The following is a 17,951-nucleotide window of genomic DNA, read 5'->3' on the forward strand; positions in this document are numbered from 1 at the left end:
CCCACACGGGGCACTCTTAATTTGAGGCTTGTGAATCATTCCTACCAATCCACTGGCTAGCAATTCAAAGTCCAAAGTGTCACTTAAGTCAGCAACTGGGTTGTTTTTTTTTTCTGATCATTTTCATACAGTGAGAAATGGTTTGCTTTGATCCAAATAAATGTAACACTTGTTTTGGAGTTTGGTGAATGAAATTCCATAAAAAGATATCTTCTCTGGTACTAAGTACACATTGGAATGGTCTGGTTGTTTTGGGACCAAACTGGAAACCTAGCGGTCATAAATTGTCAGATTGACCTCAATAGTCTGATCATTGGCATAAGATTCCAATTAGTTGACTGATGTCCTTCAGGGCAAGGAATCTGCTTCCTCGTCTGGCTGACCTGGACTTGATTTTTCCAGGCTCTCCATGGCATACAGCAGCAGGCCCTTGTCCGGTTGAGTCATGCTAGTGAGGCAGGAAGAGGCATTCCAGGATGAGGAATTCCTGGCTCCTGGCCACTTGCTTTGGCCTACCACTTAAAACGTTCTCTCTCTAGTGCAGATCATCTGAAGAAAATGGCGCCATGCCATTGCCCAACCAATCAGACAATCTGTGGGTTACTAGGGTAGCTGGTAAAATCAAGGCAAAGACTCTGACTTTGGCTGTAAATTTCAGCTTTTGGAGTGCAAAACAGACACTATCGGATCAGCGGTAATATAGCCTGTTCAATTTCCTATTCCGTTCCATGGAAACCAGTTTCACTCACATGATTAAAGGTTTCCTGCATTGTTTACTCCACCATCTCCTCCCTGCCATCCCAGCACTATCATTTCTTTTTGCCCAATTGGCTGCCTGAGAGATGGCGATGAGCCTGAGAAACTTGCAACTGCATCTAATGTTTATCCATTCCATATTCCACTCACTTGTGAGATAGCCAATCATTTCAATACTATCCCATTGTGATATGAATTCCAGTTGTGTCAGCCTTAGCTCCTCTGTGTGGTAACATTCTTGCCTCTTAAGTAGAAGATTGTGAATATAAATCCCACCCCAGTGAGCTAAAAATCTAAGACGGACTGACAATATAATCCTGAAGGAGTGTTATATTGCCTTTGGATGAGAGCAGTTGCGTAGACAAACACAAGTCAATTCATATAATAGAAGTTAGGCTTAGAGGTTGCAGTGTCTGTTTTACACCCATGCACCAGGGTCCAATATGCTCATTCCTCATTCAAAAGCTAAGGTAGACAGGGAGCAAAGACTTTATGGTGGAACAGTTGAGGAACACCAAGTGATTTTTCACAGTGCTCAGCAAATGTTTATACCAACAAAAAGGAAGGACGGTAGAAAGAGGGAAAATCGACTGTGGATATCTAAGGAAATAAGGGAGAGTATCAAATTGAAGGAAAAAGCATACAAAGTGGCAAAGATTGGTGGGAGACTAGAGGACTGGGAAATCTTTAGGGGGCAACAGAAAGCTACTAAAAAAGCTATAAAGAAGAGTATGAGAGTAAACTTGCTCAGAATATAAAATTTACCAAAATGCACTAGACTCTGGGGTGGTCCCGGTGGATTGGAAATTAGCAAACATGACACCACTGTTTAAAAAAGGAGGTAGGAAGAGAGCGGGTAATTATAGGCCAGTGAGCTTAACTTCGGTAGTAGGGAAGATGCTGGAATCTATCATCAAGGAAGAAAATAGCGAGGCATCTGGTTAGAAATTGTCCCATTGGGCAGATGCAGCATGGGTTCATAAAGGGCAGGTCGTGCCTAACTAATTTAGTGGAATTTTTTGAGGACATTACCAGTGCAGTAGATAACGGGGAGCCAATGGACATGGTATATCTGGATTTCCAGAAAGCCTTTGACAAGGTGCCACACAAAAGGTTGCTGCATCAGATAAAGATGCATGGCATTAAGGGTAAAGTGGCATGGATAGAGGATTGGTTAATTAATAGAAAGCAAAGAGTGAGATTAATGGGTGTTTCTCTGGTTGGCAATCAGTAGCTAGTGGTGTCCCTCAGGGATCCGTGTTGGGCCCAGAATTGTTCACAATTTACATAGATGATTTGGCGTTGGGGACCAAAGGCAATGTGTCCAAGTTTGCAGTTGGCACTAAGATGAGTGGTAAAGCGAAAAGTGCAGAGGATACTGGAAGTCTGCAGAGGGATTTGGATAGGTTAAGTGAATGGGCTAGGGTCTGGCAGATGGAATACAATGTTGACAAATGTGAGGTTATCCATTTTGGTAGGAATAACAGCAAACGGGATTATTATTTAAACAATAAAATATTAAAGCATGCTGCTGTGCAGAGAGACTTGGGTGTGCTAGTGCATGAGTCACAGAAAGTTGGTTTACAGGTGCAACAGGTGATTAAGAAGGCAAATGGAATTTTGTCCTTCATTGCTAGAGGGATGGGGTTTAAGACTAGGGAGGTTATGTTGCAATTGTATAAGGTGTTAGTGAGGCCACACCTGGAGTATTGTGTTCAGTTTTGGTCTCCTTACCTGAGAAAGGACATACTGGCACTGGAGGGTGTGCAGAGGAGATTCACTAGGTTAATCCCAGAGATGAAGTGGTTGGATTACGAGGAGAGGTTGAGTAGACAGACTGTACTCGTTGGAATTTAGAAGGATGAGGGGGGATCTTATAGAAACATTTAAAATTATGAAGGGAATAGATAGGATAGATGCGGGCAGGTTGTTTCCACTGGCGGGTGAAAGCAGAACTAGGGGACATAGCCTCAAAATAAGGGGAAGTAGATTTAGGTCTGAGTTTATGAGGAACTTCTTCACCCAAAGGGTTGTGAATCTATGGAATTCCTCGCCCAGTGAAGCAGTTGAGGCTCCTTCATTAAATGTTTTTAAGGTAAAGATAGATAGATAGTTTTTTGAAGAATAAAGGGATAAAGGGTTATGGTGTTCGGGGGGCCAGATGGCCTACTCCTGCTCTTAGTTGTTATGTTCTTATGTTCTTATGAAATGCTCCACTCGCCATATTGGTCAAGGTTTTTCCATAGGTATTCAGGGAAAATGCCTGAAATGGGTGTCAGAGACATGCATGTTCAAATATGAGGCAAAACATATGTTCAAGTATTTGGCAACCAAATCAGCAGCTCTCCAGGGACCATTGGCTACCGCCACCAAAAAGGAAGTCGATTTCTTTTTAGACTGCAGAGACTTGGAGAGACAGGAGACAGAAGGAAAACGCCTCCCAGCCTCATGTTAAATCTACACAACCCCTCGTCAGCACTTAATTCCACTCCTCCCATTTGCATGCCTCCCCATCAGGATATGTTTGTCCGGATTTTGGATGGCACGTGAGCCGGATGACCTTACACCCCTTGTGTGAGCCTGACCTCCGCGACAGACCTCCTCTCTTCAGCTCACCTCCAATAACGAAATGAGGTCAGCGATACCAGTTGGCCACGGTCCTGCTGTTAGAAGACACAAGCTGGCCCCAATTCCTAGGCCCGAAAGTTCTTCACACAAACTGCAGATGTGGCACATTTATTTTTCTGGTCTTGGAAAGCAAATAGCGGTCGAAAAATAAATCATAGGAGGCACCACATTACCTCAATCTTTCCACAATAACGCTCAATGGCTTGGAATGTGACATGTCAGTGAACCTAATCAATTACTGTTAAATGATTTCAAAGAAGTCTATTTGTTTGCACAGTTTAACATTGATCTTTCTTGCCATCACTTGACTCCACAGTAAAGTTATTTGTCTCCGGCCCTGGTTACCTGGCAGCTGTCTTTTCTTTCTGCCTCCGGTTCGCAGCTGTTCCGAGTTAGGCATGTGCTCGAGTATGTAGCAATTAAAAGTGGCCTGATATGACTTTGTTGTGCAGGCCAGGCTCCCACCTGCAGGGTGTGGGTTTCATTTTGCTTTCCCAGCAATGGAACACAATTCACAGGCATGTACAGAACAGTCAGGTGCAGCCAAAGTGGACCTGAGCACCCTGCAGTCGTCGTAAGGTTTTCATTGTTGATTCCAAACGTGTTCCTGTGCTATCTGATGTCTGTTCAATGAAATCCTGTCTGGCTTTCTGCTGTAGACATAATACACTGTTCCATGTGCCATAGGGCATAAACAGTTCAATGGATGACTCAATTGCTCTTTCTTTGGCAGTCGCTAATGTATTGAATCCATTAATGCAACCAGCTATATGGATTCTAAAATAATTAAATAATATTGCCTCCAATTTGCATGTCGATTATCAATGACGGTGAATATTATCCCTCTGTGTTGCAAGGATCATAAATGTGGTCGGAACGTTTCTTCTATGTGCTGTTTCTAGTAAAATCATACACTTCTTATTTTTAGAATGATTTTACTGGAGAGAGTAGGGGAAATTATCCTGCTGTGTTTATCTTTAAGGTCACACATGGCAACCGGGGAAAATCTTTTCCCTTGTATGTTTGGCTGCTGTTCTATTTATTAGCTTTTGTTGAGGTCCACAATCGCAGTCAGCATCTTCTGTGAGGCCAGTTCAGCGATGGCCTGAAATGTTTCATTACAATGAGATGGAAAGCAGGTCTCTCTCTCTCTCTCGACCATCTCTGTCACAATGCGTTCCAGATTTCAAATAGACCATGCCGAGCAGTAAAAGCCACGCACTCCCTGTACAAAGCTTCATTCAGACAGCAGAGAAGGAGCGAGAGAGAGAATAATGATGACTTCAGCTATAGGAACATCCTCCAGCTCAGCAAGCTGTGAGCGGGAACTGACTGTCTAAATCCTGACTGTGAATTTAGGAGAACTTTATGGTCTTGAGAGACTGCCTATTGAGCACCTACACTGGGAAATCGCGAGCAGGTTCCTCACAGTTTCCAGACAATTAAAATGAATGTCCAGAAAAAGAAACAAATAAAGCCAGAGCTCCCCGGATGACGAAAGAGACAGAAAGTAAGATGAAGATGGAAAAGGGTGTGTATGACCAGTGTCGAATTGATAAACCCAGTGAGAGCCAGGCTGAATATAGAAAGTTTGGCAGGGAATTGGAAACAATGTAATAGGAGAAGCAAGGAGAGATTGAAGAGTTCAGCAGCTAACATGAAAGGGAATTAGGCAGGAACACTGATTTGGGACCAAAAAGGAGATTTATACATGGAGGCAGAGGGTATGCCTTTATCAAGGAAGAAAATGGTGCCAAGAAACAGTGAAAGAGGAGGTGATTGAGCCAAATCTTAAGAAAAAGGTATTAGAAAGGCTGGCAGTATTTAATGCTGGTGAGTCATCGAAAGCAGATGAGACGCATGCGAGCAGACTGAGGGATGTAAGGGGGGAGACGGTTAAGGCACTGGCCATAGTCCTCATTAGATACAGAAGGACTGAAAATTGCAAATATTGCACCATTGCTCAAAAAAGGGTGCTGGAATTGTTTCTATTCATTAAGGGGATGTGGGTGCCACTGGCTGGCCAGCATGTATTGCCCATCCCTAGTCCCCCTTGACTTGAATGGTTTGCTAGGGCAGAAGATAGTTAAGAGTCAACCACATTGCTAAGGATCTGGAGTGTTATGGGAGGGGCATTTACAGAACCCCAAAATGTATCATGGAGTTCAACCAACCTCTCCCTTTAATGGATTGTTGCTTTTGAAGCACACGGCTTGTTCCCCGGGTGTGGTATGACAATTATGGGCACGTGGGTTTTTAAACACAAAACAATGTTTATTCCATGAATTCAACTTAACCGTTTTAAATAAACATTGGATCCCTTAACACCCCTTACTTCAAAGATAACCCCGAAAATAATACAACACTAAATAATCCCTCAAAATGTTCCTTCAAACCTCCAAAAGGCTTAACACCTTTAAACAGAAACACATCAGGTTAAAGACATTACTATTATGAGTTTAAATCACCCAAATGATTCAGAGATAGTCTTTCATGGCAGAAATCACAGCAAATCCAGCTCCCTGCAAAACACAGACACACCCAAGCTCTTTCCTCAAAACTGGCTTTCTCCTTTCAAACAGCTCACAGCAAACCAGCCAAGTACTTTTCAGCTGCTTTCTCAAACTGAAACTAAAAACAGCAAAAGCAGAAGTGATCTCAACTCGGCTCCCCCCTCTGACATCATTTTAGTAATATGAGCTGCTCCATTTCTTAAAGGTACATTTCTTAAACATCCATTTCTTAAAGGTACTCTCACATGACAGGAGTCACATGTAAACCAGACCAGGTAAAAGTGGCAGATTTATTTCCTAAAAGTCCTTAGTTAACCAAATGAGTTGTTACATCAATTGACAGTGATTCCATGGTCATTAGACTTTTAATTCCGGATTTATTATAAACTGGGTCCCCCACCTATTATCCTCAGTTTCTGGATTATTAGAACCACCACCACATGAGAATAGGTCGAGGAATAAACTGTAGTTTAGCCACAATGGTAGGAAAGCTTTTAGAAATTAGTATCCATGGCACAATTAACAGTCATTTGGGAAAAGGGGAATAAATTAAGCAAAGTTTACATGGATTTGTTAAAGACCAGTCCCGTTTAATGAATTTGATTGAGTTTGCGGCGAGTTAACAGGAAGTGTTAATGAGGATAATGCAGTTGATGTGGTGTACATGGAAGGCGGTTGATAAAATGCCACATAACAGGCTTGTCGGGTGGCACGGTAGCACAGTGGTTAGCACTGTTGCTTCATAGCACCAGGGACCCACATTCGTTTCGCGGCATGGGCCATTGTCTGTGATGAGTCTGCACATTCTCCCCGTGCCTGCGTTTCCTCTGGGTGCTCCAGTTTCCTCCCTCAAGTCCCGAAAGACTTGTTAGGGGAATTGGATATTCTGAATTCCTCCTTAGTGTACCCAAACAGGCGTTGAAGTGTGGCGGCATGGGGGATTTTCATAGTAACGTCATTGCAGTGTTAATGTAAGCCTACTTGTGCCACTAATAAAGATTGTTATATTATTATTGTCAGCAAAACTGAAATCCATGAAATGAAAGGGACAGCAGCAGCGTGGATACAAAGTTCTTACAAGGCCTGGCAGGTTAGATAGGGGGGGGGGGCAACAGGTGAGTTGGGGTGTTGGGGGAGGTCTGGGAGTTGTGTTGGAGGGTGGCGACGTAGCTCCTCAGTGCAGGAAATGAGGCCTCGACGGGCGTTTCCCACTGACGTCCGAACAAAATAACAGAGTGCCATTCAATTGTGGGGTTGTTCCCACCACTACAAGCACTGGGAACAACCTCACTCATCGGGATTCTTTTTTTTCCGTTGGATCGTGCCCAAGATTTCTGGATACTAATTCCATCAAGGGATAATGGGAAAAATGGCAAAGTGGTGGATGATCAACCATTTACTATTTGAATGGCGGAGCAGGCTCGATGGACTGAATGACCTACACTATTCTGATGTTCCTAAAGACGGCTGTGTGTCAGGAAACAGTACTGATGGATGGTTGCTTTTCGGACTGGAGTAAGCTGTACAGTGGGGTTCCCTAGGGGATTGATATTGAGACCACTGATTTTCTGGATCTTCATTAATGACTTAGACTTGGGTGAGCTGGGCAATTTCAAACTTTGCATGGCACAAAACGTGGAAGTATTGTGTGCAGTGAGGAAGGTAGGTCAACCTCTCTCCCCTTTGAGAGCTGACTTAACATGAGGGTCACCACACCTCAGGCTAGGGGCAAGGCTGGGCCTTCATGAATAACCTCAGCCGGCCCAGGAATAGTGACAGACTTCAATTGGACAAAGACAGGATGGTGGAATGGATAAGCACCTGGCAGATGAAATTAATGCGATGAAGTGTGAAATGATTCTATAAATAAAGGCACAAGAGTACAAAAACAAGTAAGTTATGATGAACTTTTAGAAAATACTGGTTTGGCTTCAACTGGAGTATTGTGTCCAAGTCTGGAAACTACACTTTAGGAAGTGTGTGAAGGCATTAGAGAGGGTGTAGAAAATATATATTTTTATTTATACGTTCATAGGATGTGGTCCAGCATTTGTTGCCCATCCCTAATTTCCCTCAACCTGAAAGGCTTGCTCGGCCAGTTCAGAGGGGATTTAAGGTCTGGAGTCACATGAATTAGGCCATTTGGCCCATCGGGTCTGCTCCACCATTCAATCATGGCTGACCTCATCCCACCCAATCTCCGTAACTCTGTAACCCATGACCAATCACAAACGCACTGGTTGAGACCGTGATAGAGTGAAGATTCAGTCAGGGTATTCAAAAGGAATTGGATAAATGTCTGAAGAGAAAATAATTGAAAGGCTGCATGGAGTGAGCAGGGAAGTGAAACTAGCTAAGTTGCTCTTGCTGAGAGCTGGCACAGAAATGGCTGGCCAAATGGTCTCCTTCTGCACTGTAACCATTCAATCATTCAACCAACAACAACTCCTTCACGCTAGGCCTCAATACTGGGGTCCTGTGAGGCTGCGTACTTAGCCCCCTCTGATACTCCCTATACACACACGACTGCGTGGCAAAATTTGGCTCCAACTCCATCTACATGTTTGCTGATGACCCGACCATAGTGGGTCGGATCTCAAACAAGGATGAATCAGAGTACAGGATGAAGATAGAGAAGCTAGTGGTGTGGTGCAAAACAACAATCTCGGGCGCGATTCTCTGACCCCCCGCCGGGTCGGAAAATCACCGGGGGCGGCGTGAATCCCGCCCCCACCGGCTGCCGAATTCTCCGGCGCCGGAGGTTTGGCGGGGGCGGGAATCGTGGTTGGTGGCCGCTGGCAGTGGCCCCCACCCGGCGATTCTCCAGCCCGCGATGGGCCGAGTGTTTTTTTGCTGGTCCCGCCGACGTAAATTAAGAGTAGGTCCTTACCGGCGGGGCCTGGCAGCGTGGGTGGCCTCCGGGATTCTCGGGGGGGCGCGGGGGGATCTGGCCCCGGGAGGTGCCCCCATGGTGGCCTGGCCCGTGATCGGGATCCATCGATCCGTGGGCGGGCCTGTGCCATAGGGGCACTCTATTCTTCCGCACCGGCGGCTGTACCGGTCTGCCATGGCCGGTACGGAGATAAAGCCCTCTAAGCATGCGCTGGGATGACGCCGGCACACACTGGCGCTCCTGCGCCAATGCACGCCGGCCGGTGGAGGCCCTTCGGCACCAGTTGGCGTGGCGTCAAGCCCCTTCCCCGCCAGCCGGTGGGGCGCAAACCACTCCGGGGCCGGCCTAGCCCTTGAGTGTGCGGAGGATTCCGGAGTGGTTCACGCCACTCCTCGGTGCCGTGACCCCCCCCCCCCCCCCCCCCCCCCCCCCCCACCGCGCTGGGTAGGGGAGAATCTCGCCCCTCTTTCCTAACATTAGCAGAACTGAAGAGCTGGTCCTTGACTTCAGGAAGCAAAGTCTTGTACTGCATCATTGGTGCCGAGGTGGAGATGGTTGACAGCTTCAAATTCCTAGGTGTGTACATCATCAACAATCTGTCCTGGTCCACCCACATCAATGCTACAACCAAGAAAGCACAACAGCACCTACACTTCCTCAGGAAACTAAGGGAATTTGGCATGTCTTACCAATTTTTGCACCATAGAATGCATCCAATCTTACTGCGTCACAGCATGATATGGCAACTGCTTGGCCCAACACCGTAAGAAACTACAGAGAGTCGTGAACACAGCCCAGTCCTTCACACGCACCCGCCTGCCATCCACTGACTCTGTCTACACTTCCTGCTGCCTTGGGAAAGCGGGCAGCATAATCAAAGACCCCTCCCACCCGGGTTATTCTATCTTCCAACCTCTTTCATTGGGCAGGAGATACAAAAGTCTGAGAACACACACAAATAGATTCAAAAATGCTTCTTCCCCACTGTTACCAGACTCTTGAATGCCCCTCTTCTGGACTGATCTGTGCATTGGTCTTCTGGCAGTGTGGGGTGGCCTCAAAGGGAAATTCCATTGGCAAGCGGCGGGAGCAGAGAATCCCGCTGCCAGCGATCGACACGTCGAAGAGAAACATGCGGCTCAGGGACCGGAGATTCCCACCCAGCATCTACTAAGGTCCATTAGTGAGGTGTAGGTGGAACACACAGAGCGACCATTTTATGCTGAGTGTTGTCAATCTCGGGCCTTCTGTGCTGATTCTAAATTAATGTAATTGTTTCTACGCTGCTAGATAGTTCGTAGAATGGCAGTAATGTTTACAATTTGCTTTATCCTAATAGATGTGAATCATTAGAATTTCCAAACAGTTTATACTATATCATTTACACCCAATCATCTTTTCTGCGTAACATGCTAGCAATCAAGGTGTGTATATGACTATGGGGTAAAATTCAACTAAGAGCAGCAGGTGGCCTATCCTTTGGAAAACTGGCTGAGTTGTATAAAGGAATTGGAAACAAGATGATGTATAATGCTTGGCTGTTTCACTACTGGGCATTTTGGGCGCGATTATCCTGTCCCCAGCCACGTGTTTCTCGGCAGTGCACCGTTCGCTGGAAGCGAGAATCCCGCGGAGGCGGCACAGGAGCACACGGAAAGCACTGTTGCTTCACAGCGCTAGGGTCCCAGGTTCGATTCCTGCTTGTGTCACTGGCTGTGCGGAGTCTGCACGTTCTCCCCATGTCTGCGTGGGTTTCCTCTGGGTGCTCTGGTTTCCTCCCACAAGTCCTGAAAGACGTGCTGTTAGGTGAATTGGACATTCTGAATTTTCCCTCTGTGTACCCGAACAGACGCCGGAATGTGGCAACTAGGGGCTTTTCACAGTGACTTCATTGCAGTGTTAATGTAAGCCTATTTGTGACAATAAAGATTATTAGTATTGTCAATGGGATTTCTCATTGACGCTACCCCATGCCGCCGGGAAACCCATGGTTGGGGGTGTGCTGCCAGCTTGATGAGAAAAACCCAGAACACAGAGAATTCCCACTCGCCTTGAATCACTACCCCTATGTTTTGTAACTGAGAAGAATTGCATGAATAAAAAAGGCACATTTGTTGCTACACAGGCCCATTTCGTTCAAAGGTACTGAGGTTTGCTGCCGTGTTTAATTGGAAGCTGGGAAAAGAACAATGATGTAATAAAACTCCACAGGCCTCTGCACAGGAGCAATAAAAAACAAAATATGACACTGAACCACATAAAGATAGATTAACTCAGGTGGCCAAAGCCTTGGTAGGTTTGAAGGTGTATCTTAAAGAAGGAAAGCAAGGTGCAAAAGTGGAGAGGTGTAGGGAGGGAATTCTGGAGATTTAGTCCAAGATAACTGAGCACACTGACACCAACAATGGAGCAAATTCTAAATCTTTTAATATATTCATTCATGGCGTACGTGCATCATTGGCAAGATTAAAATCGAGGATGCTCAAGAGGCTAGAATTGGATGAGCACAGGGAGCTTGGAAGGTCGTGGGCTGGAGGAGATTATGGGGTTAGCGAGGGGCAAGACTGTGATGAATTTGAAAACAAGCATTTAAGGAGAGTTTAACATCTAGATTTTGCTTGAAAGGGAGCCAATGCAGGCCAGTGAGCGTTGGGGTGAATGGTGAACGGTGCTTTGCGCGAGTTCAGGGGCAACAGAATTTTGGAAGATCTCTCAGGTAGAAGGTGAGGGACCAGCCAAGAGTACATTGGAATAGTCAAGTCGAGAGGTAACAATGGCATGACTGAGGATTTCATAGGGGAGATGAGATGAGGCAGGTGTGAGATTGGGCAGTGTTATGGAAGTGAAAATAAGCGGCCTTAGTGATGTGAATATATAGTCAGAAGCCCATCTTGGGATCAGTTGGGACACCATTTATATTTTGAATGTGCAACATTCTTTCATTGATCAATCAAGTTAGATAGAACTCTGCGATATATGTTGAGAGCTGTGAACAATTCAACCATAATTCATTTTCAAGAGACTTGTTTGTTATCAGTCTGTACATTCAATGTCTTGGCTTTTTTTGGCTAACTAAATCTTATTTTCATTATTTTGACTACAGGTTGGTCCTATATGAATGCTGCCCAGGTTATATGAGACTTGATGGTGGGCGTGGGTGCCCAGCAGGTAATTAAAATGCCTTGTTTTAATAATTTTAACACTAGATTAGATGATATTTTAATGGTTGCAACTACCAAAATCACTGAACAGTGCAGAATTTAAAAAATATATAAATTTAGAGTATCCAATCATTTTTCCCAATTAAGGGGCAATTTTGCGTGGCCAATCCACCTATCCTGCACATCTTTGGGTTGTGGGATGAAACCCACGCAGACACAGGGAGAATGTGCAAACTTCACACCGACAGTGACGCAGAGCCGGGATCGAACCTGGGACCTCGGCGCCGTGAGGCTGCAGGGCTAACCCACTGCGCCTGCGTGCTGTCCTTAACAGTGCAGAATTTCATGTTATTCTGGCATATGCCAATTATACTTTGTCTTCGCAGTGGTTTCTCCATCATCTCATACTGTACAGGGGACTTATTTATGGATAATGGAAATTAATGGATAATCTAGAGATCCTAAATCTAGATTTGATAATATATTTTTGCCGCAGTAGCCGCATTGGCTCCCTCTATCATAGAATAGAATCCCTACAGTGCAGAAGGATATCATGTGGCCCATCTAGTCTGCACCGACTCACCCAACTATGTACTATATTGAAGAAAACCTATGTAAACTGGAATGTCAGATTCTGAAGATAGTTACCTATGACACAAACATTCCTTTCAGATTAAACCCATGATGAGATTATCATTTTGTAATCAATTAGTCGGAGTTGATTAATTTTCCACCATCCATCCAGAAATACTGAGTGCAATTGTAGTTCTGTTATTGCTGTCGTCCCCCACCACCTCGTGATGCTGAGGGTAATTATGGAGCTCAGCGAGACAGAGATGCTGAGGATCAGGGCAGCACGTCTGCTTTCTGCTCAGCCCGTTGAGAAGTGCTGGAATTAATTTGATTACTCTGCTGCTATTCTACTGGGGATCAGCATATTCGACATTGGCAGCCTTTCCACTCTGCATGATGCAGTTAATCCATAAATAAACTGACGAGCCATCAGGGGAGCTGTATGGTGCTGTTAATCATTTAAAGAGCGCTTAGAAGTCTTGAGTTGTCATGTAAATCATTGAGCATTTATTTGCCATAGTACAACAGGAATTAGAGAGCATTATTCCCTTTGTTCAATAATGTTTAACTTATCTATAAATCAAGGTGTAAAAAATTCTAATCTGTTAGACAATTGGCAACAGGTAGCAATATATTTTATCATACATCATCAGGAAAAGCAAAATCCATTTTCATAAGCTTTCACCTTCATTCTCATGTGTGAATGTTTGGTTCCATTTTACTGGTTATTATACCACATTGCACTTCAAACGATACCACCTGAAGGCATCTTGAAACCAAGGAACGGATGTTAATACCCTCCCTCTCACCACCATTGGGCATGTTTTCAACATGGGGTGGGTTAGTGGGATTGGAATTGGGAGCAATATGAAATATGAGCGGTGGCTTGCACACCACCTTACCGTTCACCCCAGAGAGGTCCCTCATAAGTTGGTTCGTAGCCAGCCTGTCTGCTATTTTAAAATAATAAGCTTTATTGTCACAAGTAGGCTTACATTAACACTGCAATGAAGTTACTGTGAAAAGCCCCTCGTCGCCACATTCCGGCGCCTGTTCGGGTACACAGAGGGAGAATTCAGAATGTCCAAATTACCTGACAGCACGTCTTTCGGGACTTGTGGGAGGAAACCGGAGCACCCGGAGGAAACCCACGCACACATGGGGAGAACATGCAGACTCCGCACAGACAGTGACCCAAGCCGGGAATCGAACCTGGGACCCTGGCGCTGTGAAGCCATAGTGCTAACCACTGTGCTATCGTGCTGCCCAAAATGGTCAATTCAGTTGACCTGGTTTAGAAGCTCGGGCCACAATATAGTTGGAGTGGGCAGAGCATTTTCTTAAGCAAACTATATTTAAAAAGGTCGGGAGAAAATGGAAGGCTATGTCATTCGGGGGCTGCCCTTTGTGCATAGGGGGCACCCTCCTGCACCAAGATGATACACCCCTTTTGCTCCTTCTCCCCCCCCCCCACCCCCGAACGGCCTCTAATGTGAATGAAGCAATAAAGTAATAGTTTTCACTTCAGGGCTTTTGGAACAATATGTTGCAACACAGTGTTTTGATGTGATCTAACTGAAGCTGTTCACATCCAAAAATACTTTGAGAGATTTTTGAAGGAACGATCAGGTGACCCATTTTACAATTCCGATAAAAGCAAAATGCACTTAATATTATGCCTCAAAAACGAGATTAATGTAATCTTGTTCCAAATTTTTTTTTTCTTTATTCTTTTTCGTGGGATGTGGGCATCACAGACAAGGCCAGGTAAGGACGACAGATTTCTTTCCCTAAAGACATTAGTGAACCAGATGAGTTTTGACGACAATCTGCAATGGTTTCATGATCATCATTAGACTTTCAATTCCAGATTTTTGTTTGAATTCAAATTTCACCATCTACAGTGGGGTCCCCAGAGCATTACCTGGGTATCTAGATTGCCACTCTAGTGACAGTACCACTACGTCACTGCATCCACTAGATTAATCTTATATTGGCTATCCAACTACTTCTGAGCACAGTTACACAGCACTGAGAATTTCCATTATGGAAATGGTGATCGGATGACAGAATGACACTTTGTACCATTAGGACAATTTAGTGCAGCCCAGCAGTTTGCTGCTAAGATTATTATCAGCAGGACTTCAAAGGCCTGCATTGTGCTTGCTGGTGTATATTCCTCTGAAGATAAGTTTTGTCTAAAACGCTGCCTTGTTTATTTTTTCTTTTTAGTTGCCCCTATTGACCATGTCTATGGTACTTTGGGTATTGTGGGCGCCAGAAGTACACAGAATTATGCAGCCAGATCTAATCTAAGAAAAGAGATTGAAGGAGTCGGATCTTTCACCTTCTTTGCGCCGAGTGATGATGCTTGGATGCTGCTGAATGCCGTAAGTTGTCCATGAAATAGCCGCAAGCGAAACGGCCCTTTTCAATAGGCAGCAAGCTTGTCCAAAGACAGCAAATTGCAAATTCTTTGAATAGCTGTGGCAGTCGTTTGAATTCCACGGATGGCAGTAATCAATACCTTGTCAGCCACACTGCCATGTGGCTGCCTCACCTCAGAAAATCTCCCTTCAAATAAAAATGATTCATTTTAAAAGGAAACATGAAACTTACCGAATGAAATTTGGCCTGATGAGATTGTGATCAGCTGCCAGTTCAGCTGGAGAAAGGATATGCTGAAGCAATAACTGTGCTGGGGCCAGGGGGAGGAGGAGAAGTCTAACCAGGGAGAAATGTATCAGAATAAAATCCAGCACTGATAAAGGTTAGCTCGTAAACAACTACTTGACATCAGCTAAAAATATTTTTCTGTTCGAGAATGTTCTCCAAATTGAAATTACGAGATATTTATTAGTAGATATTTATAAGATCTTACAAGTAGACTATGATATTCCACCACATTAATTCAATGGTGACATTTTAATCTTACACATTAGGTGGGATTCTCCACTTCCCGAGCTGTGTGCTTCTCGGTGGCGTGCCGTTCGCTGGCAGCGGGATCCTTTCTTCCCAATTGTAAATGGGATTTCCCACTGTAACTACCCCACGCCGGCAGGGGTGCACTGCCTGTGGGAAAATTGAATCTCAATGAGCAGAGATTTCCGGCCATTATTTCTGAATACCATTACAAATCGTAGGCACAAAGAACTGGTTAAGTACCTGACATTCTCTCTTTATTCGCTAACAGGATATTCGTGATGCATTGTTAAGCAATGTGAACATTGAACTGCTCAATGCTTTGCATTACCATATGGTGAACTATCGCTTATTGACAAAGGACATGAAGGATGGAATGTCTGTGCCCTCTATGTACAGTGACCTCAAAATCCTCATCAATCATTATCCAAACGGGGTAGGTTTGTGGCTCTTACTCACTTTTACATCTTTCAACTGTGAGGAGTTGGTTAGCTCAGATGTGTGATGCAGAGTCATAGAATGGGTTCAATCCCCATGCCAGCTATGATAGTTCATGGAGACTTGGCTGCTCACCTTGCCCCACACTTACTGTGCAAAGTGGTACAGAACTAATTGTTTCTCTCTAATGGACGGAGATGCCTATACTCCTTCATGGATTACAGCTAATTAGTAAGGTACCTTCAATGTAAGATAAGTTAGCATGAGGGTTTACTCAGTGTGGAAATTAGTTCCAGGGCACAAAATTATTAGATTTGTGGCAGAACCTGGAACATATTCTGAAGCGACAAATACCCAATCATATAATCGTAAATTATCTGAAATAATTTACAAATGAGAAAATTGTGGGCAGATAGTGATAATCCAGAAATTGTGATAACGCTTCAGTTATGTGCACCAAGAATTACCCTTTTTTGTGCCTTTTTCTTTCCTGAAGGCACGGAGGGCAAAAATGTGGCATTTTGGAGCACTACAAATGTCTTTAGGATTCCAAAATGGTGTGTGAATCACATTGGAGGACATTTTGGTAAAGAGTAATTATCCATGTGTATAAATGTCCAAAGAAAGTAGGCAGAACGGGAAAATCTTGACTTCAACTTGATGAAACACTGACCTGACACCAGTGCTACCATTTTAGAGCTACATACTCCAGTCACACCCTCTCCTAAGCTCACACACACACAACTGAGCATGCATCAGATAACATGGAGGACCCCCTCCCCCACCCCGCAAAAGCAGGGAAATTTAACGGGATCATAACTACATACAGGTTAATTGCTGATTTATTTCTTCTGACTTGCAATTCTGCACATTTTTGCTGCTTTCTCTCATTCCTCCAAGTTTCCAAAGCATACAGGGAGCAGTGCTGCAGGTTCTGAGGTATATTTTGTCAACTTCATGGTTCTGTTCAAACCGCAGTGAAATCACAATGAAATCAAATTCAGAAAACACAAAACTCCAGTTATGTCAAAGTCATCAGCCAATCCCACTGGCAGAATAATAAATCCCATCGAACAACACCCACGCAAATCTGAAATCTTGCACTGGTAACTTCGGATTAGCTGAATTTGTCTTGCTTGTCACCTGATGGTGCTGACCTATCAGGGCGAGTTAGGTGGCACGAGCGTGTGAAATCATGGAGCACTGAGCAAGCCACCATTGGACATCAAGATCTCCCTGCGGGGAGTATGGCTAGACCTAGGAGCTTTTCACAGTAACTTCATACTTGTGACAATAAAAGGTTATTATTTTTATCACTTGTGGGAAAGTTTAAAATGTTTTCGATTAGAGAGAAGGTGAAGTTGATTGGTGAACTGGAAAGTGGACATTGTGAGAAGTGGGAAATTTCACCATTACGTTTGTCCACCTTTATGAAACACAAGGTGAACATCTAGAAAAGGCTCGACAAGTGGGCATTGTCCCCTGCAAGTTGCTGTCAGATGTGGGTGTGATAGTAAGCAGCCCTTTTGGCATCGGGCATGACTGGGAGAATGAACAGAGGTTACACACAGCAAGACAAGTCGCTGGAAGAGGGAGGAGAAAGAATGGGGCAGAGGTTCTCTGCAATTCTCCTACCTGAGCCTCAACGATGACCAATAGTTAGCTGTCAAACCTTCACTGAAATCTGCCAACTGCTAGTCACAAGCCCAACTTCAGAGCAGAGTAAGGACTGCATTGCCAGTGGCTCTGTAGATAAGTGTAGCTATGAACTTTAATGCATCTCGCTCCTTCTAAGCCAGAACTGGTGATATTGCGGCAAGAGTTCACAATCTATTATCCATTAAAAAGGAGATTATTGAGGTTCTCTATCCAAAAAGGGATAACTTCATTTAATTTCCCCTTTCCAAAGAGAAGTAACTCAAATGAGCTTGAGGGTTTGCCTGAATTGCAGGTGCTAGATTCCCTTGATATTACTATGGAGGCACCTCAAATCAACTCTACCGAAACTGCAAAGGATTCCTCGATGTTCAGGTGGTGTGTAACCACAGATAATGTAACACGCAGGCC

General features: G+C 44.4%; 1 protein-coding gene across 4 annotated transcripts in view; it reads left to right on the plus strand.

The window, feature by feature from the left end:
• The window catches only part of postnb (periostin, osteoblast specific factor b), a 102,528-nt gene that overhangs the window by 22,939 nt on the left and 61,638 nt on the right, over positions 1-17,951 (plus strand). For all 4 annotated transcript variants that reach the window (XM_038817811.1, XM_038817814.1, XM_038817812.1 and 1 more), the window contains exons 3-5: positions 11,894-11,958; positions 14,757-14,914; positions 15,718-15,882. In XM_038817811.1, coding sequence (XP_038673739.1) covers positions 11,894-11,958; positions 14,757-14,914; positions 15,718-15,882 — 388 coding nt within the window. The remainder of the gene's footprint in view (positions 1-11,893; positions 11,959-14,756; positions 14,915-15,717; positions 15,883-17,951) is intronic.

The sequence above is a fragment of the Scyliorhinus canicula genome, chromosome 14, assembly GCF_902713615.1.
Source record: "Scyliorhinus canicula chromosome 14, sScyCan1.1, whole genome shotgun sequence".
In the NCBI taxonomy this organism is placed as follows: domain Eukaryota; kingdom Metazoa; phylum Chordata; class Chondrichthyes; order Carcharhiniformes; family Scyliorhinidae; genus Scyliorhinus; species Scyliorhinus canicula.